The sequence below is a fragment of the Elgaria multicarinata genome, chromosome 1 (assembly GCF_023053635.1).
Source record: "Elgaria multicarinata webbii isolate HBS135686 ecotype San Diego chromosome 1, rElgMul1.1.pri, whole genome shotgun sequence".
In the NCBI taxonomy this organism is placed as follows: Eukaryota; Metazoa; Chordata; class Lepidosauria; order Squamata; family Anguidae; genus Elgaria; species Elgaria multicarinata.
This window is the reverse complement of record NC_086171.1, coordinates 199135-218497: the sequence shown is the minus strand read 5'-3', so window position 1 is coordinate 218497 and position 19363 is coordinate 199135. Positions and strand designations below refer to the sequence as shown.

General features: G+C 47.9%; 1 protein-coding gene across 2 annotated transcripts in view; it reads right to left on the bottom strand.

Annotated features, from left to right (window-relative positions):
* The window catches only part of SUSD2 (sushi domain containing 2), a 52178-nt gene that overhangs the window by 18450 nt on the left and 14365 nt on the right, over positions 1 to 19363 (bottom strand). For both annotated transcript variants that reach the window (XM_063139813.1, XM_063147427.1), the window contains exons 3-9: positions 10642 to 10793; positions 9918 to 10085; positions 8736 to 8907; positions 8142 to 8343; positions 3397 to 3482; positions 2717 to 2985; positions 2 to 154 (exon numbers count right to left, since the gene is read on the bottom strand). In XM_063139813.1, coding sequence (XP_062995883.1) covers positions 2 to 154; positions 2717 to 2985; positions 3397 to 3482; positions 8142 to 8343; positions 8736 to 8907; positions 9918 to 10085; positions 10642 to 10793 — 1202 coding nt within the window. The remainder of the gene's footprint in view (position 1; positions 155 to 2716; positions 2986 to 3396; positions 3483 to 8141; positions 8344 to 8735; positions 8908 to 9917; positions 10086 to 10641; positions 10794 to 19363) is intronic.

Here is a 19363-nt window from a genome sequence, read left to right as displayed (position 1 = left end):
CCTTCCTTTCCCCTCAGCAGGTTGGCACGACGGGTTCTCACTTGGACTCTCAAGGATGTGAGGTTGGATTGCAGCACTGTGTATTCGCCAAGGCCTTTGAATGTGAAATTCGCGCCATCAAACGTGAGAAAGTGAGGATCTCCAAAAGCTGCAGCTGTTAAGCAAAGCACACAGAGAGAGCTTAAATCATGAGCATCAGGAATGTAACAGGTGAAGCAGAAAGGGTAACCTAGAAGCCTCTAAGATTTGGCATTCAAATGAGCCAAACTGCCTCCATTTCTAAGGGGCAAGGAGGCTGCAAGTTCAGCTGGCTTTCCCCCCACCCCACCCCAGACACCAAATGGGTGTTGGCTAAGGAAAGCCCAGGCCTGCCCTGTTAAATGCCCTCTTCGACCAGGGAGCCATCTCAGGGCGAGCTGAGATATGACCCGTCCTAGAGCCTAAATCCCAAATGGCTTCTGCAACTGAGTTATGCCCTTCAGGCAATTCCACAGCCCCGTTTCCCAGCCATACCCTCCCTTTCGGAGTCTTCCCCCTCGAGTTTGCAGAATCTGTGTTCTCTGGACTCTACATGGCACTGTCTGGTTTTAGACAGTCCTTTCGCACTGGGTGTTCTGTAGGCTAGACGGACATAGCCAGTCTGCCTTTTATGTATTTCCCCCTTTGTTTTCTTGCTGGCCGGGAACACTCTAGAGGGAAGCATCAGCCTGCAGCCACCTGGCATCTTCATTTCCTGAGCATGTTCCCATGTGTGGGTCCAAAAGCATTCTTGGGAAATGAAGACGGCAGTGGCAAGAACCCTGACTTTACGTTGAAGCAATTTCAGCTGCTAGTCACAAAACAGGTGATTTTACAATTAAAAATAACACCTGGGAGGGGAAAGGGCACCTCAGCAGGTGGCAAGATGGATCCCTGGAGGCACAGTGGGGCCAGAGGGCCCCACATTGGCTGCCCCTGAGCTGTGTTACCATGAAAACCATCTGTCATTCAGAAACATTTTAAGGATATTGTCATTGCACAAAGAGTTTCTGAAAAATTATGATTTATTTATTCAGTTATTTATTTAACTTAAGTCCCAGGATCAGACAAGGTTTGCCACAATTGGAAGTCTATATAACAACGGGCTCCAGGCATTTCCCAAACATCTTTAAGTTAAGACTAACTGCTCGAAGGAGGGGCTCCCTAGATATTCCGGCTGTCCCACTGGATGGTGATCTGGTGGATATTGTTTATTTGGACTTTCAAAAGGCTTTTAGCAAAGTCCCTCACCAAAGAACAGAAAGCAGAGAGTTGGAGTGGTAAGCGGCAGTTACTGCAGCTGAAACTCTCCCCACAGCCTGAGTTTGATACTAGTGGAAGCTGGTTCTCAGGCAGCCAGCACAGGTTGACTCAGCCTTCCAGCCTTCTGAGGTCGGTAAAATGAGTACCCAGCTAGCTGGGGGAAAGGTAACTGCGACTGGGGAAGGCAATGGCAAACCACCCTGCTACAAAGTCTGCCAAGAAAATGTCAGCTAAAGCAGGTGACCCTCCAGGAGTCAGTAGTGACTCAAGTGCTTGCATGAGAGGTTCCTTTCCTTCCTTTCCTTTCACCCGATGGAGGGAAATAAATACTGGGGTCTCACAGGGATTGGTATTGGGACTAATTCTTTCCAATTTGTTCATAAATGATCTGGAAATTAGGAGTGAGCAGTGAAGTGGCCAAGTTTGCAGAAGACATCCAATTATTTAAGGTGGTTAAAACAAAAAAGGTATTGTGAGGAGCTCCAAAAGGATCTCTCCAAGCTGGGAGAGAACGCGTCCAAACGGCAAATGCACTTCAATGTAAGCAAGTGTAAGGTGATGCAGCAAGGTGGGGCAAAACTAACAACAGCCCAACTTCAAGTTTAATTTGATAGGATCTGAGCTAGCAGTAACTGACCAAGAAAGAGATCTTGGGGTTGTGGTGGACAGCTCAATAAAAATGTTAACCCATTAAAATGGCTGCCACCATTAAAACAGCAAACTCCATGTAAGGCTTAATTAGAAAAGGAATTGAGAATAAAACTGCCAGTATGACACTGCCACTATACAAATCTATGGTGCAACCATGACTGGAATACTCTGTATAGTTCTGGTCATCATACTTAAAAAATGTTATTGTAGAGCTGGAAAAGTTCAGAAAAGGGCAACTAAAATGATTAAGGGGCTGGAGCATCTCCCCTATGAGGGAAGGTTGCAACTGCTGGGATTTTTTAGCTTAGAAAAATGGTGAGTGAGGCTATAAAGATGTGGAGAAAATGGATAGGAATACATTTCTCTCTCTCATAATACTAGAACTTAGTGGGATTGTCCCATGAAGCTGCTGGTGGCAGATTCGGGAAAGGTAACAGGAATGACCTCTTCACATAGTGCATAGTTTAACTATGGAATTCACTACTACAAGATGTGGTGATGTCCACCAATTTAGAAGGGGATTGAACAAATTCTTGGAGGAGAAGGCTCTCAATGACTACTACTCATGATGCTTCTATGCTACCTCCAATATCAGACTCAGCAAGCCTATGGGGAACATGGTTTGGAGGATGCTGTTGCACTCCTGTCCTGCTTGTGGGTCCGTTGGTCAGCCACTGTGTGAACACAATGCTGTACTAGATGGACCCTTGGTCTGATCTAGCCTCAGGGCTCTTCTGATGTTCAGATGTTCTGTAAAAGGACCATGAAAACACAGTGAACATACCAACATGGGGTGGGCGGTATCTCCTGCAGCCACTAGAGGGACGGTGCTTGAAGTAGACGGTGCAGTTATCAGACCACAAGCAACAGTAATAAAAACTGATCACATCATAAAGCCAGTGGGAAAAGCCAGGGATTCTGGGGGGAGTTTTGTACGGAGGGGCACCCCAGTCGTGCCCTCGATCTGGTGTGCTTCCCCCAATGGAGTCTCCTGTGAGGACTTGGGTTCCAGTAGCATCATAGCAGCACTGTTGCCCTGCAGCATATTTTGGACTGATGGGAGGAAGAGAAGGGGAAGCAGCTCAAAATCCTTCAGAAGGCAGAGGCAGAGATCGTTCCAAAGAAAATCATGGGACTTGACCATGAGCCATTAGTCCCATCATCATCATCATCATCATCATCATCATCATCTCAATTTATATACAGAATATCCTAGGTGTTATACAAAGTTAAAACAATTTAAACAAGATAAAAACAATAAAATACCATAGGTAGCATAAAAATGTTAAAAACATTTTAAAAAGATAAATCAATAAAACCATACAAGATAAAAACAATATATAATGGTTAGCAATAAGATTCTAAAAAGGGGAGGCCTGTCGGGATAACAGAACCTTTAATGCTTGCTTAAAGACATTCAATGAAGTTCAGCAGGTGTGTCTGTACTTGGAAGCAGAGCTTTACCTGGCCTGAACAGACCTCACACAGTGCACTGCACCTGGATGGTAAGTGCAGGCGCTCCCCTTTTCTATGTCACAGCCATAGTCCGTCTGGGAGAGAGAGAGAGAGAGAGAGAGAGAAGAACATCAGAAGAGCCCTGAGGCTGGATCAGACCAAGGGTCTATCTAGTCCAGCACTTGGTTCACACAGTGCCCAGCCAGCTGTCAACCAGGGACCCACAAGCAACCCATGAGTGTAATAGCACCCTCCCACCCATGTTCCCCAGCAACTGGTGTATACAGACTTACAGCCTCTGATATTGGGGGTAGCACATCATCATCATCATCATCATCATCATCATCATCATCATCATCATCATCATTTATTTCTTACCCGCCTCTCCACTTGGATCGAGGCGGGGAACAACAGCGAATATAAAACACATAAAAACTGATTAAAAACATAGTATACATGATTAAAACATCCTAAAAACATTCTAAAATGTTTAAAGTGCAGGAGCTATACTAGAGTGACTAGATTTAAAAGAGGGCAGGGCAGCTTTAACTGTTGTGATAACGAAGAAATTTCACCAGGTTCTCCATATATACAAATGAAATTACACCTGCTGAAATTCCCTTTTCAATACAACTGTTAAAGATACAGCAGCCCTGTCCTCCTTTTCATATGGTCACCCTACACATTAGAAGCATAGACTCATAGAATAGTAGAGTTGGAAGGGGCCTATAAGGCCATCGAGTCCAACCCCCTGCTTAATGCAGGGATCCACCTCAAAGCATACCTGACAGGTGGCTGTCCAGCTGCCTCTTGAAGGCCTCTAGGTTGGGAGAGCCCACAACCTCCCTAGGTAACTGGTTCCATTGTTGTACTGCTCTAACAGTCAGGAAGTTTTTCCTGATGTCCAGCCGGAAACTGGCTTCCTGTAACTTTAATCTTAACCCTGGCTGGATGAACTATTGATTGATATAAAGCATTTATATCATACATTTTGCAAAAGATTAGCAAGGTGGCTTACACCAAATAATTAAAACAGAAAACCAACACATTTATCACCACCAGCAGCCATTGCAGGAAAAAGCAGATCTTAGAAGCACTAAACATCTCTCTCTCTCTCTCTCTCTCTCTCTCTCTCTCTCTCTCTCTCTCTCTCTCTCTCTCTGTGCGTATAGTTTTAATGTGGTTCCTAGCAGAGCAACCTATACATGTTTACTCAGTCATAAGCCCCTGTGAGTTCATTATGACTTACATATATAGAAAATTGCAGCCAAAAGGATGTTAAATTTGGCATCACAAACCCCGACAAGGGCAGGGAAGTTTACACAAGATGGAGTAGGTGGTCCTTCTAATGCCCCTGGCCTCCATAATATAGGACTCATTGAGCACTTTGGCTCATGCCTAGAGGTGATTGGGCAGCCAGCAAAGCTGTTTCTGCTTTTGCTGTTTATTTACTGGATGAGTTTGCTCTGCACCTTTCCTTTGAGGGCTCATCATTTCTTATTTGTGGCAGAAGTGGATTAGTTACAACAATGGAGCTTGGGTGTGGTGCAAAGATTCATGCAAACAGAAAGCCAGTCCTGCCTGTTCTCAAAAGGGCAAATGGATAAGCCGAATGGTCACAATAGGGCTCGTTTCTGCCAGTTGTGTAAGAGGGTTCTCTGGGTGATGCCAGCATGCACCTACGTGGTTTCCAAGCTCACAGGCTGGCAGAAGAGGATGAGGCTTTGGGCAGGACAGAAGCCCCAAGCTGGGTTGGGCAGCCTTTTCCCAGTTAGAGCCTGTTCTGACTTCACAGCAATCCACCTTTGTACATGGAGGTCTGGGGCCTTGCTTAGTTCAAAGCACAGGAAGATACTTTCATGGTTGGCCAAGGGAGAAGATGCTTCCATGGTCAGCCAACCAGGTCTCCAAGGACTGAGCAGGCTCAGCCTTTTGGTCCTGCCTGTTAGTTTCTCTGATGACGTCACTCTCACATGCGCTGCCTTGCTAGCTCATTGGCTTATCAGGCTGTCAGTCAATGAGACAAACTTGTTTAAATGGAAGGCCATTGGCTCCAGAGTCATTTTCTGGCTTCCTGGAGTCCAGGGCCTGAGTTATTCCTCAAACACCTCCATAAGTGCTCGTGACTTCCACTGAAATGCATCTTCCACTATTTCTCCACTGGAGACAGTGTATGACTTAAGTTATGCTGAACCAAAGATACACAGGAAAAGAACATAAGAGACTAAGTAGGGCCACGCTGGATCAGACTGAGGGTCCATCTAGTCCAGCACTCTGTTCACACAGTGGTACAGTGACCATACATCCTGTTTGGCCCGGACATGTCCAGAAATGGGGGGCCAAACTGAGTCTGAGGGGGGGGATCCTATTTTAGTCAAAATTGTCTGGGAAATGCGCACTGTAAGGCCCTCACAGGCTTCCGTCCGGGCCTCTGTTGATGCAGTGCACCCATTTCCAAAATGCAGAAACGCATGCTTTAAGGCCCTTCCAGCTTTCCGCTGCCACCACCACCACCTGCTGCCGCTGCCAGGTGCATCTGCCACCACCAGCAGCTGCCTCTGCCATCACCTGCAGCTGCCACCAGCTGCAGCTGCCGCTGCCGCCAGCTGCACCAGCCAGCAGCAGCAATAGCCGCTGCTGCCATTGCCAGCTGCAACAGCCACCAGCCACCACCAGCAGCAGCAGGCACCACCACCAGTAGCAGCAGCCACCAGCTGTCAATGAGGCACATTTTTTTTGCTATTTTTTACTGTTATGTCTTGTTGAAGTTGAAACAAGCTAAGAGGTGCTACTCTTTAGTCCATTTTGTTCCATGGCTAATGCTTGCAGGCTAATAGTAGTTTATACTCTTTCTGAATGCTTGTTTGCTGTACTAGATTTTGTGAAGTCAGACTTATGACCAAGGCCATGATTGGGTGGGCACACCCCCTTGGGGGCTGGGCATGTTGGTAGGCACGCCCCCTTGGAGCAGCCATTTTGTCCTCCTTTTTGGTTTCCAAAATATGGTCACCCTACACAGTGGCCAACCAGCTGTCTACCAAGGACCAACAAAGGAGGACACAGTGCAACAGCACCTTCCCACCCATGTTCCCCAGAAACTGGTACGCACAGGCTTACTGCCTCAGATACTGGAGGTGGCACATAGCCATCATAGCCATTTTAGATTGTTGGTTGTTTTATTATGTTCCTCATGGTTGTGAACCGCCCAGAGAGCTTCGGCTATTGGGTGGTATAAAAATGAAATAAATAAATAAATAAATAAATGAATAAAATAAATCAGGGCTAGTAGCCATTGATAGCCTTCTCCTCTAGGAATTTATCCATCCCTCTTTTAAAGCCATCCAAATTGGTGGCCATCAGAAAAGAGCTCCTTCATAGGCCTGCGTGCGTTTAAGTAGTAGGCCAATGTAGTTGTCCTTTCGTACACTACATTGTTAGGGTGATTAGAAACTGAGAATGGGCAACACATAGAGACCGTAGGAGGAAATGGCATTTCAGGGGCTTTAGGAACCTGCCTGGCTAGTTGCCTGCCATGCTACGTGCCACCACAACTTGGGAGGGACCATCACATAAGTGGAACTCCAGCTTTGCCCACGGAAGGCCAAAGGCTGCATCCCTTTAAGGGGAGGAGGAAGCCCCAGGCTTGGATGGCCTCCCTCTGCACAAGCTCTGCAGTGCCTTTGGCATTAAAAATAGAGCAGCCTTCCTCGGCCTGGTGCCCTTCAGATGTTTTGGACTTCAACTTCCTTCAACCCCAGCCAGCATGGCCAATGGTCAGGAATGCTGGCAGTTGTGGTTCAAAACATCTGCACAGCACCAGGTTGGGGAAAGCAGGAACAGACAATATTGGCTAGATCAGGGTCCCCAAAGTGGCACCCACAGACACCTATGAATGGGCTCCCGGCCTGCTGGAACCAAAATGTGGTGTGTTTTTTGTTTTGATTTTTTAAATATAAATACAACTTTTAAATCCATACAACTTTCTGGTGTTCCCACATAGGCTTCAACAAAAACTGACTAAATATCCAATATTAAAGACTGTTCCAGTACAAAATTTATCTGTCTAAAACCTTCTCACAGAAAGAAGCAACTATTGGACACAACCAAAACATATACTTATAAGAAGCAATTAACTGTACTGCACCGCCAACAATTAGCTGAATTAGACAATCCCTTATCAGAGTGACCTTGCGCTGACCTTGCTCAAAACAAATGAGGCAGCCTAAGAGCCACAGACATGATAGGGAGACACCAAAGCAGCGATCCACTAATTAGAAATTCCGTGCTGTTGTCCACCACAGTTTCGCAAATCCCCCAGTGAGCCCAAAGGCCCAGAAAGGTTGGGGACTCCTGCGGTAGATAGACAAATGCTCTGACCTGGCCTAGCTTCAGATGTCCCTGTAACTAGCAAGGTCTGTCTGTGTGGGGCTGCCACATGTCACATTCTTTGTGGATTTGTGCACTTGCTGAGGGGGATGCTGCCTGTCTTAGGGCAGAAACCCCCCCCCAGCCTCCCCTTCCCCAGATTGCCCTTGTGAGCACGCCTCCAATGTTTCCCCCCTTGAGGCCTGGTGCACTGAAGAGTGAGAGGAACCACCCAGGTACCCTGACACCAGTGGCATGCCTGTTGTTCTTTCCCAGACCAGCGTCCATTGAGATTTTTCTCCAGTGTTCCTTAAGCCTCTCTGCCCCAGTTATGAAGCTCCCACCCCCACCCCCCATGACCACCCTCAGACCAGACACGCGTGGCCTACGTGGAATCGGCCCATGTCTGCGCGGGCTTGGGCCAAAGTGCAGGGGCAATCCATAATCTCCTCCAGGAAATTGGGCAGGCCCGTCTCTTTGAGGTCCCACTGCTGGCACTTGGCTGTGGCCCATGCGGCGGAATCCTTCCGGAAGGCATCTTCCAGGTGCCATGCCAGCGCATGCTCTGTGCTCCAGATGGACGCCACATTGCTGGTGGTAGGAAGCAGAAGTAGTAATTACCGTGTGTAATGCAGGGAAGATGTTCTGGTGTGGTGTATGATACATATTAACAACTCAGTGCTGCAATGTCAGCAGCTATTTCAGGTTATGGCTTCTCTCCTGAAGCCTGGGGTGGTTTCCTCTGGTGTATTAAAGAGGACATCACAGCCACTTTCACTCAATTGCTGGACGGAGCCGTGAGAAGCCTATGTGGGAACTGGCTGTCCATAGCCCTCGCCCTGTGCTCTCTCTTGTCCCAACAGCATTGGTAAGGCTTTGAGGAATGTTTCACAATGCCGTACGTGTCAGGAGGATGTTGCTGTGCTAACCCAGCAGTAGGAAGGGCCCAGAGCACTCAGGTATCCTGGAGCTTAATCACGTACCTCTGGCCGTCAGAAGACACATTGGAAGAAATCCGCAGAGCCCCTACTTCCCAGGCACTGTACAGAGCTGAAGGGGCTGGCAGGAAAGTGAACTCCCCTGTGTTGGGGTGGTTCCTTCTCAGAGTGTAGAGATACTTCCATTCAGCTGCCCAGTCATTGGAGTAAGGCCTGCCTATGGAGGGGGAGGAGCAGGGCTTGACTCAGGCCCCATGAGCTACATGTGGGCCAAGAAGCCCTGCCATGACTCAGAAGGCAGAACTGCCCATGGCTGCCTGCAGAACAGCTTCATCCGGATCAGACAAAGGGTGTCTGGTCTAGCATTTCCAAGAAGTGGCCAGACCCCCCACCCCACCAGAAGCTCACAAGCAGGAAACAAAGGCGGCAGTCATCATCCCCCGCCGGCCGTTTATCCCACCTTAGTGTAGCAGAAGGTCTGCTGCCCCTGAGCAGAGGAGGGTTGGACCCCACATCCGCCTTCCACTGATGGAAGTGCTTTGCTCAGGGAAAGGGCTTCTGCTTGATTTTGGGGAACCCCCTTTCCCCCCACTGCAGCTCACCCCTTTGAGCAGAATCCCTAAAGCTGTACATAGCATTTCCAGGGGGCTGGAAGGAAACAGGGAAGGTGTCTTCTGGAAGTCCAGCAGCGTGTGCCTAATCTGGATACGACCCAGTCAGAGCCTACGTCCGTCTAGCACTGTACTGCCCACACTGACTGGCAACAGACCTCCAAGTTTTCAGGATGGCAGTCAGGGAGCTTGCCTAGCCCTACCTGGAGATGCTTCTGGGGATGGACCCCTCCCTCCCCCGGGTCTTCCTTCTGCCTGCAAAGCCTCAGAGACTCTACTGCTGACCTATGACCCCTCCCTGGATGCCCGTTCCCCTTAGCTCTCATGGCTAACAGGCAGAGACCGCTTGGCCATGAATTTGGTCACATCCTTGGGCAGGGCAGGACAATCCGGCCAGTGAATTCAGAGTACTCCAATGCGGGAGCCTCCAATGCATCGGGAGTCCATGTGAGGGACTGTTCTCATCCCTCGCTGTTTCAGGGCGCGCCTGTGAGAGAGACCATTTCCCCCTCCCATTGCAGGCAACTTATGACAGCTCCAGGGCTGCCCGAAGTCTCCCTGCACCCTGCGTTGAGGGTGTGGTGGGAACAGGCAATGCGGGTCGGTATGGAATTACCTGTTTCGTTATATCCCCAGACTTCTATATTGACGTGGCTGGCTTGAAGCGTCTGCTGGTGCCATGTGACCGTCAGGCTTCCTCCGGTCCCAGGCGTGCCGTAGTATTGCCACTTCGTTTCATTCACTAATGTGCTTTTTTCCAAAGGGGACACTTTGCTATGATGAACTACATTACAGAACAAAAGATGGCCATTGGCTGCTCGTTCGTCTGCTTCATACAGATCCTAAATAAACATGTGCAACTAGCCGCGGGTTCCCACTAGTTGAATGACAGTAATTGTGGCAGGCAAACAAGCAGTTTTCACAGAAAGGAGGGGTGCAGTGAGCCCTTGTAGAAGGGGACTCCCCCTGCCTCTTGTTCTAGTGAGAAGCATTGGGAGGAAAATGCCATTGTGTGCACAGGAGGGACGGAGTGCCCCCCACTCTGCCCCCCCACTTTAGAAATGGCAAAGGCAGGGATAGAGGGGCTGGGCGGAGCTGCCTGCCCCTAGCAGTCCTGGCCCTCCACACTGCAGCGTGGGGCTGTTTCACTCAGGGCCTTGTGTCACTTCAGAGCCACGTGGGGTGCCTCTCCAGGCACTGGAATGAGGGTGGCTGCTTGGAGGAGCCCTGTGCTGCCCTTCTAGGGATCCTGTCAGACGAAGGGGTGCGTGCAGAGTCTTGCTTTGAGGGAAGAACACAGAACATTCAAATCAGAACAATAATGGCAGCTGTGACGTCACCTGACACCCATGTGCTTGACCAGGGAAATGTCCTGCCACCATCTTGAGAAATGTCCAGGCTGACGATGCCAATCTGATAGAGCAAGGGGGAGATGCAATGGACTCGTCCATCTTCAGCAACGTACCCATTGGTCTCAAATACCTTTGCAAACCTGCCAATACAAAGGACAGAAAACACTGCAGCTAAAAGGAGCAACCGGTGGTCCCACCAGACAGCTGCCTTCCGAATAACCTGTTGGACCCCCGTCCCCCCACCCACCACCCATCCGACGCTTTTGTATTCTCTTCCCCACCCTTTCTGCTGCATTAACTCCCTTGGCTCGAGCCCACGATGCTATGAAAAAGGGACCAAAAATTACCCAAGATGGCTGCCAGCAGCACTACATCTGAATTCAAATAGAAATGTGTGTGTTATTTTACAGGTGCTACAAGAATGGAAGGGTTACCACAACGTTAATGACATTAGAACAACCCTTTACCACTTCCATTAGTTCTTATATCAGCTTTTATACCAGCAGGTTAAATAGCTCTATTGAAGATATAGAGCAGCTATTATTATTATTATTATTATTATTATTATTTATATAGCACCATCAATGTACATGGTGCTGTACAGAGTAAAACAGTAAATAGCAAGACCCTGCCACGTAGGCTTACATTCTAATAAAATCATAATAAAACAATAAGGAGGGGAAGAGAATGTGCTGTGTCGCCATGGGGACCTCCTACAGAGCTCATGAAACTCCATTCCCTGCCTCCTTAATATCTGCCTGCCTGTCTGTCTGTCTATCTACAGTCTTGGGGCAGCAATATTTCTCCCCCTTTCTAACCTCTAACCTGGTTCTTTCGCTCCCCTTTACCCCCTTGCATTGCTATTTCTTCTGTCAACCTCCGGCCTCACTATTTCGCTCCACCACCACCCCAACCTCTTTAGCTCATGTTAGACCTGCCAGGCCCCCATGGCAGCCATTGTGTGACCAGCCACATCCTCCATGGGAACCATTTTGTGGTGGTGCCCACAGCAGATTCTCAAATCTCCAAAAGTGCTCACAGATCCAAAAAGATAGAGGTCCTTGATAACCCATGTTTCAGGTGCTTAATGTGGCAAACTAATTGCATTTCTATTCTAAGCTAAGTCTCATGATTTTTGGTAGGGCTGTGCACAGACACCCCCGCCATTCGCCCGATTTTTCAGGATTTTTAAAAAGATTTCCCCCCTTTACAATATTAGGACAATATTAGCACTTCAAAGGGAACACCTTTGAAGTGCTAATATTGTCCTGAGATGAACTTCACTATCTCTTTTATTTCTGAAGGATATTGTGGTTGAGGTTTAACTTTAAAAATTTCTTAAAAATCAGGGGATGATCCAATTTGCTTCAAAATTGGCAGGACTAAGAATCTCTTTAGACATTATCATGGTGCCCAGTTACATGTCTGTATCTTGAAAAATGACGGAGATGAATGCAGTTTTGTAAATGGGGAATGCTGAAATCTTTAAAAATTGTTAAAAATCAGGGCATGATCTGATTTCCTTCAAAGTGGCCATGCCTAAGATCCTATGTGGAAGTTATCATGGTGCCCAGTTACATGTGTGCAGCTTAAAAAATAACGGAGATAACTGCATTTCTGTAAATGGGGGAAAATATGTTAGATCAATGTTCTTTTCACCCAAGGACGAGATCCAAACAGCCCTTAAGCACGACTCCACCATTCCAGCGACAGAGGGTTCAAAAGCGCTTTATTGATTAGTAATCAAGGCCTGGTCTCTTCAAAGGGAGCAATCAGACAAAAGACATAGGGAATATGGTACAGTATTTGAGCTTTCAAGGGGCAGGGCCCAGTAGCAGCATTAACCAATCAGAACATAACACTGAGGCATAGCTAATTATGCTAAACAGTCCTGTAAACAATACCTTAGACTGACAGTAAGTTATAGAAGTTAACTTCGACACAGCAGCACTTGGAGACAGCTGGAGCCAGAATTCTTGTTTATATTAGATAAGAAGGATGCACTCAAGGAGACATTCTCATACAGGGCATTATGACATTTTGCTTGGTGTGCAATGGATACTATACAGTTTCCTGTTAAAAATGGAGGTGGTTATGCTAACAAATATTTTAACAATTCCCCAAAAATTGGGGGGATGATCTGATTTCCTTCAAAATTGGCATGACTAAGGATCTAGTTAGAAGCTATCAAGGTGCCCAGTTACATGTCTGTATCTTGAAAAACAAAAAAGTTATAGCCATTTTTCTTTTCCAATGTAAGTCAATGGGAAAAGATGCTCAAAATAGTGTCCAGAGCTCTGGATCGAGGTGAAGCGATCCAAACAGAGGCAAACTGCTTTATTTCGATTCGCAGGTCCCTCGCCTCAATCTGGATCCACATTTAGTGGGTCCAGATTGGGTCGCTGCGCTCCAGATTCGCCGATCCAAATCGGAGCAGAGCACAGCCCTAATTTTTGGTGTGTGCATCTATGTTCTGTCCACATGGTGGGCAAGGCATACCTGAATGGGCAGTGCCAACAGAGGTAGTTCTCTTTTCTTTTTTTTTGTGCACTTGCACCCTGGTGTGTGTGAATTAAAGGAGGAAGTGGCTGGCTGGGAAGCATTAAATCTCCTCTCCTCATGCATAGTGGTTCTGATCAGGATTGGGTACTCCACTTACTTGGAGGCAAAGAAGAAAGTGAGGATCAGCTGCATGTTGCACAATGCATTGAAGTCAATGGGGCTTCAGTAAGTCTTTCAAATCCCATTTATTTCAATGGGTCTACGCTGTAAGGGAAAGGTAAGGGTTAAATGGAACTTGGGACTGGAATGTATTTTAATTGTATTTTATGGTTCCGTAGGAAGAGATAAGGATGCCAGGCCAGCTGCATGGGGGAGAAGACTGGAGCCAGTCCGGCCATAACTGTCTTGTCCTTGAGTGATTAAGCAGCCCGGGCGAGAGGTGTGAAGACATGCCATGTATCAAAGCTGGAGGGAGGGGGGAAAGGAGTGAAAAGAATGGTATAAAGTTCCCCCCGGTGAAGGGAACCGTGGTGGTTGTCAGCTGAGATCGGTCCGGGGAGACGTAAGAAACTGTTAGCATTAGTTTTAGCTTGCCTGTTCTGGGTTCTTATATATGCATGCTTTTAATGTCTTATTCTGCTAGTCCCAATGTATTCCTACCCTTTTCCTAAATAAAAGGTCTTAAACCTCACGTTGTGAGCTGTGAGTGTCTGTGCCTGGGGATCCATGCTAAATCCAGTTAAGAAACCAGCTAGGCACTGGGTGCTCTTCCTTTACATGGTGGGCAGCGCTGGGATTTGACACATATCCGGAGGGGCAAGACGCTGGTAGGAAAAAGGGGATAGAGACGAGGCATAGGTATGAACCCAGTGACGGGCAAGGTTGATTAGGCAGCCAGCAATGTCTCATAATCAGGGAGCAATTGCTCTAGGCGAAGAGTTGTTGGGGGCGACCTCTCAGGAAGGGGCGGAAGGGGAACCCATCGCAGCCACCTTTGAATGGGTGGTGGAACGGACGCCTAGCTCCATGGAGAGGGCCCGGAGGCGACGGGTCGTGCAGCTCTGGATGCCAGGCGAAGGGCAAGAAGAAGAGGGGTATGATGTTCGGCCCAGGGCCCCATACCCTCAGGGGATGGGAGGCGGAAATGGCCTAAGTGCGGAGGTGGAGGGAGAGAGCAGAGAAGCGAAGATGCAGCGAATGTATACTGAGTGCCTGGAGCTAGTAACTCGTCACTTGCGGATGGTCGAGATGAAAGAAGAGAGAGAGGGGACCCGAGGGCCGCCACCACCGGCAGGATCGTCGGGGCCTCGGTTCGACCGGCGAGCATTTCCAATGTATCTGGAAGGTGATGATGTGGGGGCCTTTCTGGCAGCCTTCGAGGATACCTGTGACGAGTTGGGGGTCCCAACCACCCAGAAAATGAATCTGCTGCGCCCACAGGTTTCCGGGACTTTGAGGGAGTTGGTATCCACAATTCCCCGAAAGTTGTGGCAGGATTATGAACATTTTAAGATGGTGGCGAAGGAGCAATATGCCCTTTCGGCGGAACATTGCCGCCAGAAGTTCAGGCAACTCACCAAGAAGCCAGGAGAAACCTTTGCGGCGTTTACTACACGAATGTTGACCGCAATGGAAGCTTGGCTGGAGACAGAGGGAGTTCGCAACCTCAAGGGGGCCAAGGATCTGATGGCCAAGGAGCAACTCTATCGGCAGATCCCCGAAAAGTACAACGCCTGGGTGGGGGAGAAGACTCCGAAGACTCCGATGGCTGCAGCACAGATGGCGGACCGTATGCAGGCGTTCGAGCGGAAGAGCCTTGGGGGAGCCCGCGGGACAGAGAAAGGCCCGGAGAGGCGTCCCGGCGGAGCATGGGCAGAAAAGAAGCCAGTTTGGCCCGGGAAGGAGCGGAAGGAAAAGGGGAGTGCCCCTCCAGTAGCGGCGGCGACGGCACCCCCGGTGAGTGGGGGGTGCTTTTACTGTAAGGAGCCCGGTCCTCTGAAGAGGGAGTGTCTGAAGTTAGCAGTGAAACAGGCAGGAGCGAGCGGCAGCCTGGGGCCATGGGCGATGGTGCGAGCAGCGTCGTCGTCGTCCCCAGTGCCAGCATCTCCGTTGTCAAATTGGAGCAATGACAGTGAGGGAGAAACCGCCGACCTGGAGTGGGAGTACATGAGCATGGAGCCGACGGGAGCAGTGAAGGAGACCGCAGGTCTGGAGAAACAGCGCTCTGCTTCCGCTGTCACTATGCGCCTGGTGACCCCCGCGCAGCTCCAGTGGAGTCAGAAGAAATTCTGTGAGTGTGTGGTGGTTGATGGGAGAAAGGTGCGGGCTCAAAGGGACACCGGCGCAGACTTGAGCAGCGTACATGTGGGCCTGCTCAAGCCGGAACAGAGACTGCCGGGGCGAACTGTGACCGTTACTCCCTACAGGGCACCTCCCTTTGAGGCGCCGCTGGCCCGAATAAAGATTGAGTACCGGGGGTGGAAAGGGGAGCTGGTTATACTTACGCATACAGAAGGGCCGGCTTTCCTGCTGGGGAATGATTTGTGTTTTAAAGCTACACAACTCTCCATGGTTACTCGGGGGAAAGCTGCCAGGCAGAGGGAGGACTCGGAAGAGGAAAAAACCCTGAGCGGGCAGAGGGAGGCCAGAGTGGGGGAGGTGAGTCCCACCCAAGCCGGATTGGACACCCCGGAGTTCCGCCAAGAACTACAGCAGGACCCCACCCTACAAGAGTGCCGGGATGCGGTTGGGGGGACGGCGGAAGGACAGGGGAAGACGGGAACGGCTGTGTTCATGTGGGAAAGGGGTCTGTTGTACCGGTTGTTCTCGCCCAAAGGTGGGGTGTGTGTGGAGAGGAAACAGCTGGTGGCGCCCCAGTCGGCACAGAAGAAGGTGTTAGAGGCAGCCCATGAGTTGGTGTGTGTGGGGGCATCTGGGTATTCGACGAACCTTGGAGCGGGTGAGCTGAGACTTCTACTGGCCGGGGGTGGCAAGGGAGGTACGAGAGTTTTGCTCCACCTGTGAAATCTGCCAGTGGGTAGGGTTCCCCCAGGATCATCCTAAAGCCCCACTCCGCCCCTCTCCCATTACAGAGGTTCCGTTTGAGAAGATGGGGTGGATATCTTGGGACCCTTTAGCCCTGCGACCCGATCGGGGAAGAAGTATATCTTAACCCTAGTGGATTATGCCACCCGATTTGCAGAAGCGGTGCCTCTCTCCACCATTTTGGCCCTGCAGTTGGCGAAAGCCATGATGACGGTTTTCACGCACCTGGGGGTTCCCCGAGTGTTGGTGCACGACTTAGGGGAAGGATTTATGTCCCAACTGTTAAAGGAGTTGTGGAAGTTGGCGGGGGTGCAGCAGTGTACCTCCGCCGCGTACCATCACGAAGGGAATGGGTTAGTGGAGCAGTTTAACCAGACGTTGGGGAAGATGCTGAAAGCCTATGCCGTTAAGCATGCTTCCGAGCTTGGCGGCCATGAAGCTGGTAAGAGCTTTTTAATTCTCCAACCGGCCACGCCAGAAAAGTCAATTATCTCCTTTTAAAAGGGCATAAATCTTAAAGGAACACGATGGAAAAGGACTAAGAATATTAACTGTTGATGTTGTTGATAACGGTGCAAATTTGAAGTGAGTTAAAAGTGAGATTTGAAGCGGCTGGAGGAACGTCTCTGGAAAGTGAAACCAATTGCTAGGCACCGGAATGTACGGCAGCTAATGGTTTATTTTTGTTAGAGACGTGGACTTGATTTATGGTGAATCTCACTTTTATTGGAAAGCGAAGAGCTGTAAAAAAACGCTGGCTCTATAGAGTGAAAGTAATCCAGGCACAGACTGACTGACGGACGGTGTGCTAAATTGAGCTTAAGGGGGGGAGGTGGACTGCAGTTTGGAGCGTTGGCAGTGTTTGGTGGGGAGACGGCTGGTTGGTGCTGTCGGGACTGTGTTTATGGTTGTTTCGGTCTCCCTCAGTGAATGCTGTCTTGATGTGTGGTGAAATTCCCCCCCCCCCAGAAAAGAAAGAGTGATTAAGTATCGGGAAGCATAGAGAGCTAAAAATAGTCTGCCAAGAAGGGGAGCCGGATGTTAAGGAGAAGATTCATGCCCTATGTCGAATATAAAAAGAAAGATTAAAAAGGAAATTGCAAAAGTTAAGTGGATAAAAAAACGACCCAGTAACCATAACCTCCCCCATCTGGAAGGATTGGCTTTGGAAGAAGAGCAGGAAGAGACAGACACTGAAATAGAAATGGCCGAAGGTGGAAAATCAGCTGGCAGCCAGCCAGCCACCTTAGCTGAAATCAAGAGTGTTATTGCAGAAAACAATGCAATCATTTTTTAAAAAATGGATCAGCAAACGGAAGAATTAAATAAACGCATGATTGTGCTAGCTGATAAGATTACGCAGAATGTCAAGGCAATAAAGGATTTGGAGGCAGGAGCAGACCTGACCGAGAAGAGACAGGAGGCTTTTGAAAAATCGTCTAATGTGCAATTCCAGGACCACGAATTATGGCTGATAGCTTTAGAAGATCAAAACCATCGTTCATCACTTCGCATAAAACATTTAATTCAAACACAAGGAGAAAATCTGCAAGATATAATCTTGAAGTGGTTTAAAGAGATGATGCCTGATTTGCAATTAGAGGACTCTGAATTGGACCGAGTCCATAGAGTGGGGGGGCAAAACTACAAAGGAGCTACCAGAGATATTTTGGTGAAATTTGGCAATTATTATAAAAAAGAGCAAGTTATGAAGAAACTGAGAGCTATGGCCCAGCTACAGTATAAAGGCAAATCAGTGCAAATTTATAATGATCTTTGTCAGCACACACTGAATTGGAGACGCAGTGTCAAGCCAATAACTGAAATATTAGTGAGAAAAAAAATTACATATTTGTGGGGTTATCCGGTTTTCTTAAGATTTACATATGGTAGGGGGGAGCACAGAGTAACTTCTTTGGATCAGGGTAAGGAGTTGTTGAAGAGCTTGGGTCTGTATGAGGAAGCAAGTGTGACGGAAACAGGTGGGGGGGGAGATGAGGCTGGGGCATCTGGAATGTAATAGAATTGTTAACTGGATGAGATAATTATGAGATAATTGTAGATAGAAATGTTAAACATAAAGACCTTGCCGGCCAGGTGCAGCACTGCCTCCCCCCCTCCCCCTAAAGTAGATGGCTGGAGTATTAGACTTACGGGGATTTGGGGGGGGGAAAGAGGTGGGGGGAGGGGAGGGGGGAAGGGGAGATGGTATGGGTTAGAATAAGGGTTTTGTTATGGTGTTTGTGTTTTTATGTATGTGAATTTGAGTTTCAGAGCACAAGGGATCGAAAGAGACATCAAAAGGGTGAATATGGATAAAAAAATAAAAGTATCAACACTCAATGTTAAAGGTTTGGGGGCAGTCGTGAAAAGGAGGAGAATAGAACAAATGTTTAATAAGGAAGGATCTGATATTATAATGATGCAAGAAACACATCAAGGGCTCGAAAATGTAAATATGATAAAAATCAAGTGGCTAGCTTATTATGAAAAGTCATTGGGGACTTCAAAAAAAATATGGAGTGGCCACTTTGATTTTTTAAAAAAGTGGATTTATATTAGAAACCATAAAAAAGGATGAGAGTGGTAGATATCTTATGATAAAAGGTAAAATTGAAGGAAAGGCATATACATTAATTAATGTTTATGCCCCAAATGAGAGACATAGAGAGTTTTTTATAAAATTATTTAAAGAAATAGAAGAATTTAAGGAGGGGTATGTTATCTTAGCTGGGGATTTTAATATGGTTATGGACAACAGATGGGACAGGTCAAACCCTACTAATGTTGAAAAGAGGAATGATATTACTATATTGAATAAATTAGTAAAAGAAAATGATTATGTGGATTCTTGGCGTTTACTTAATGGGGCTAAGCCTGGGTTCTCATATTATTCCCCAGTTCATTATACATACTCCAGGATAGATCATATATTTGTCTCAAAAGGTTTTGCAACTAAGATTTGTAAAATGGAAATGGGGGTAATAAAGGTAACTGACCACACATTGTTAAGTTTAGAATTTGCAATTAAGAAGAATTATAAAGAGGCGTACAGGTGGAAAATGAACACAAAAATATTGAAATATAATAAAGTGGTAGAAAAAATTCAGAGGGAATTGTCAGAGTCCTGGGAAATTAATGAAAAGGGAGGAACAGCTGGGTC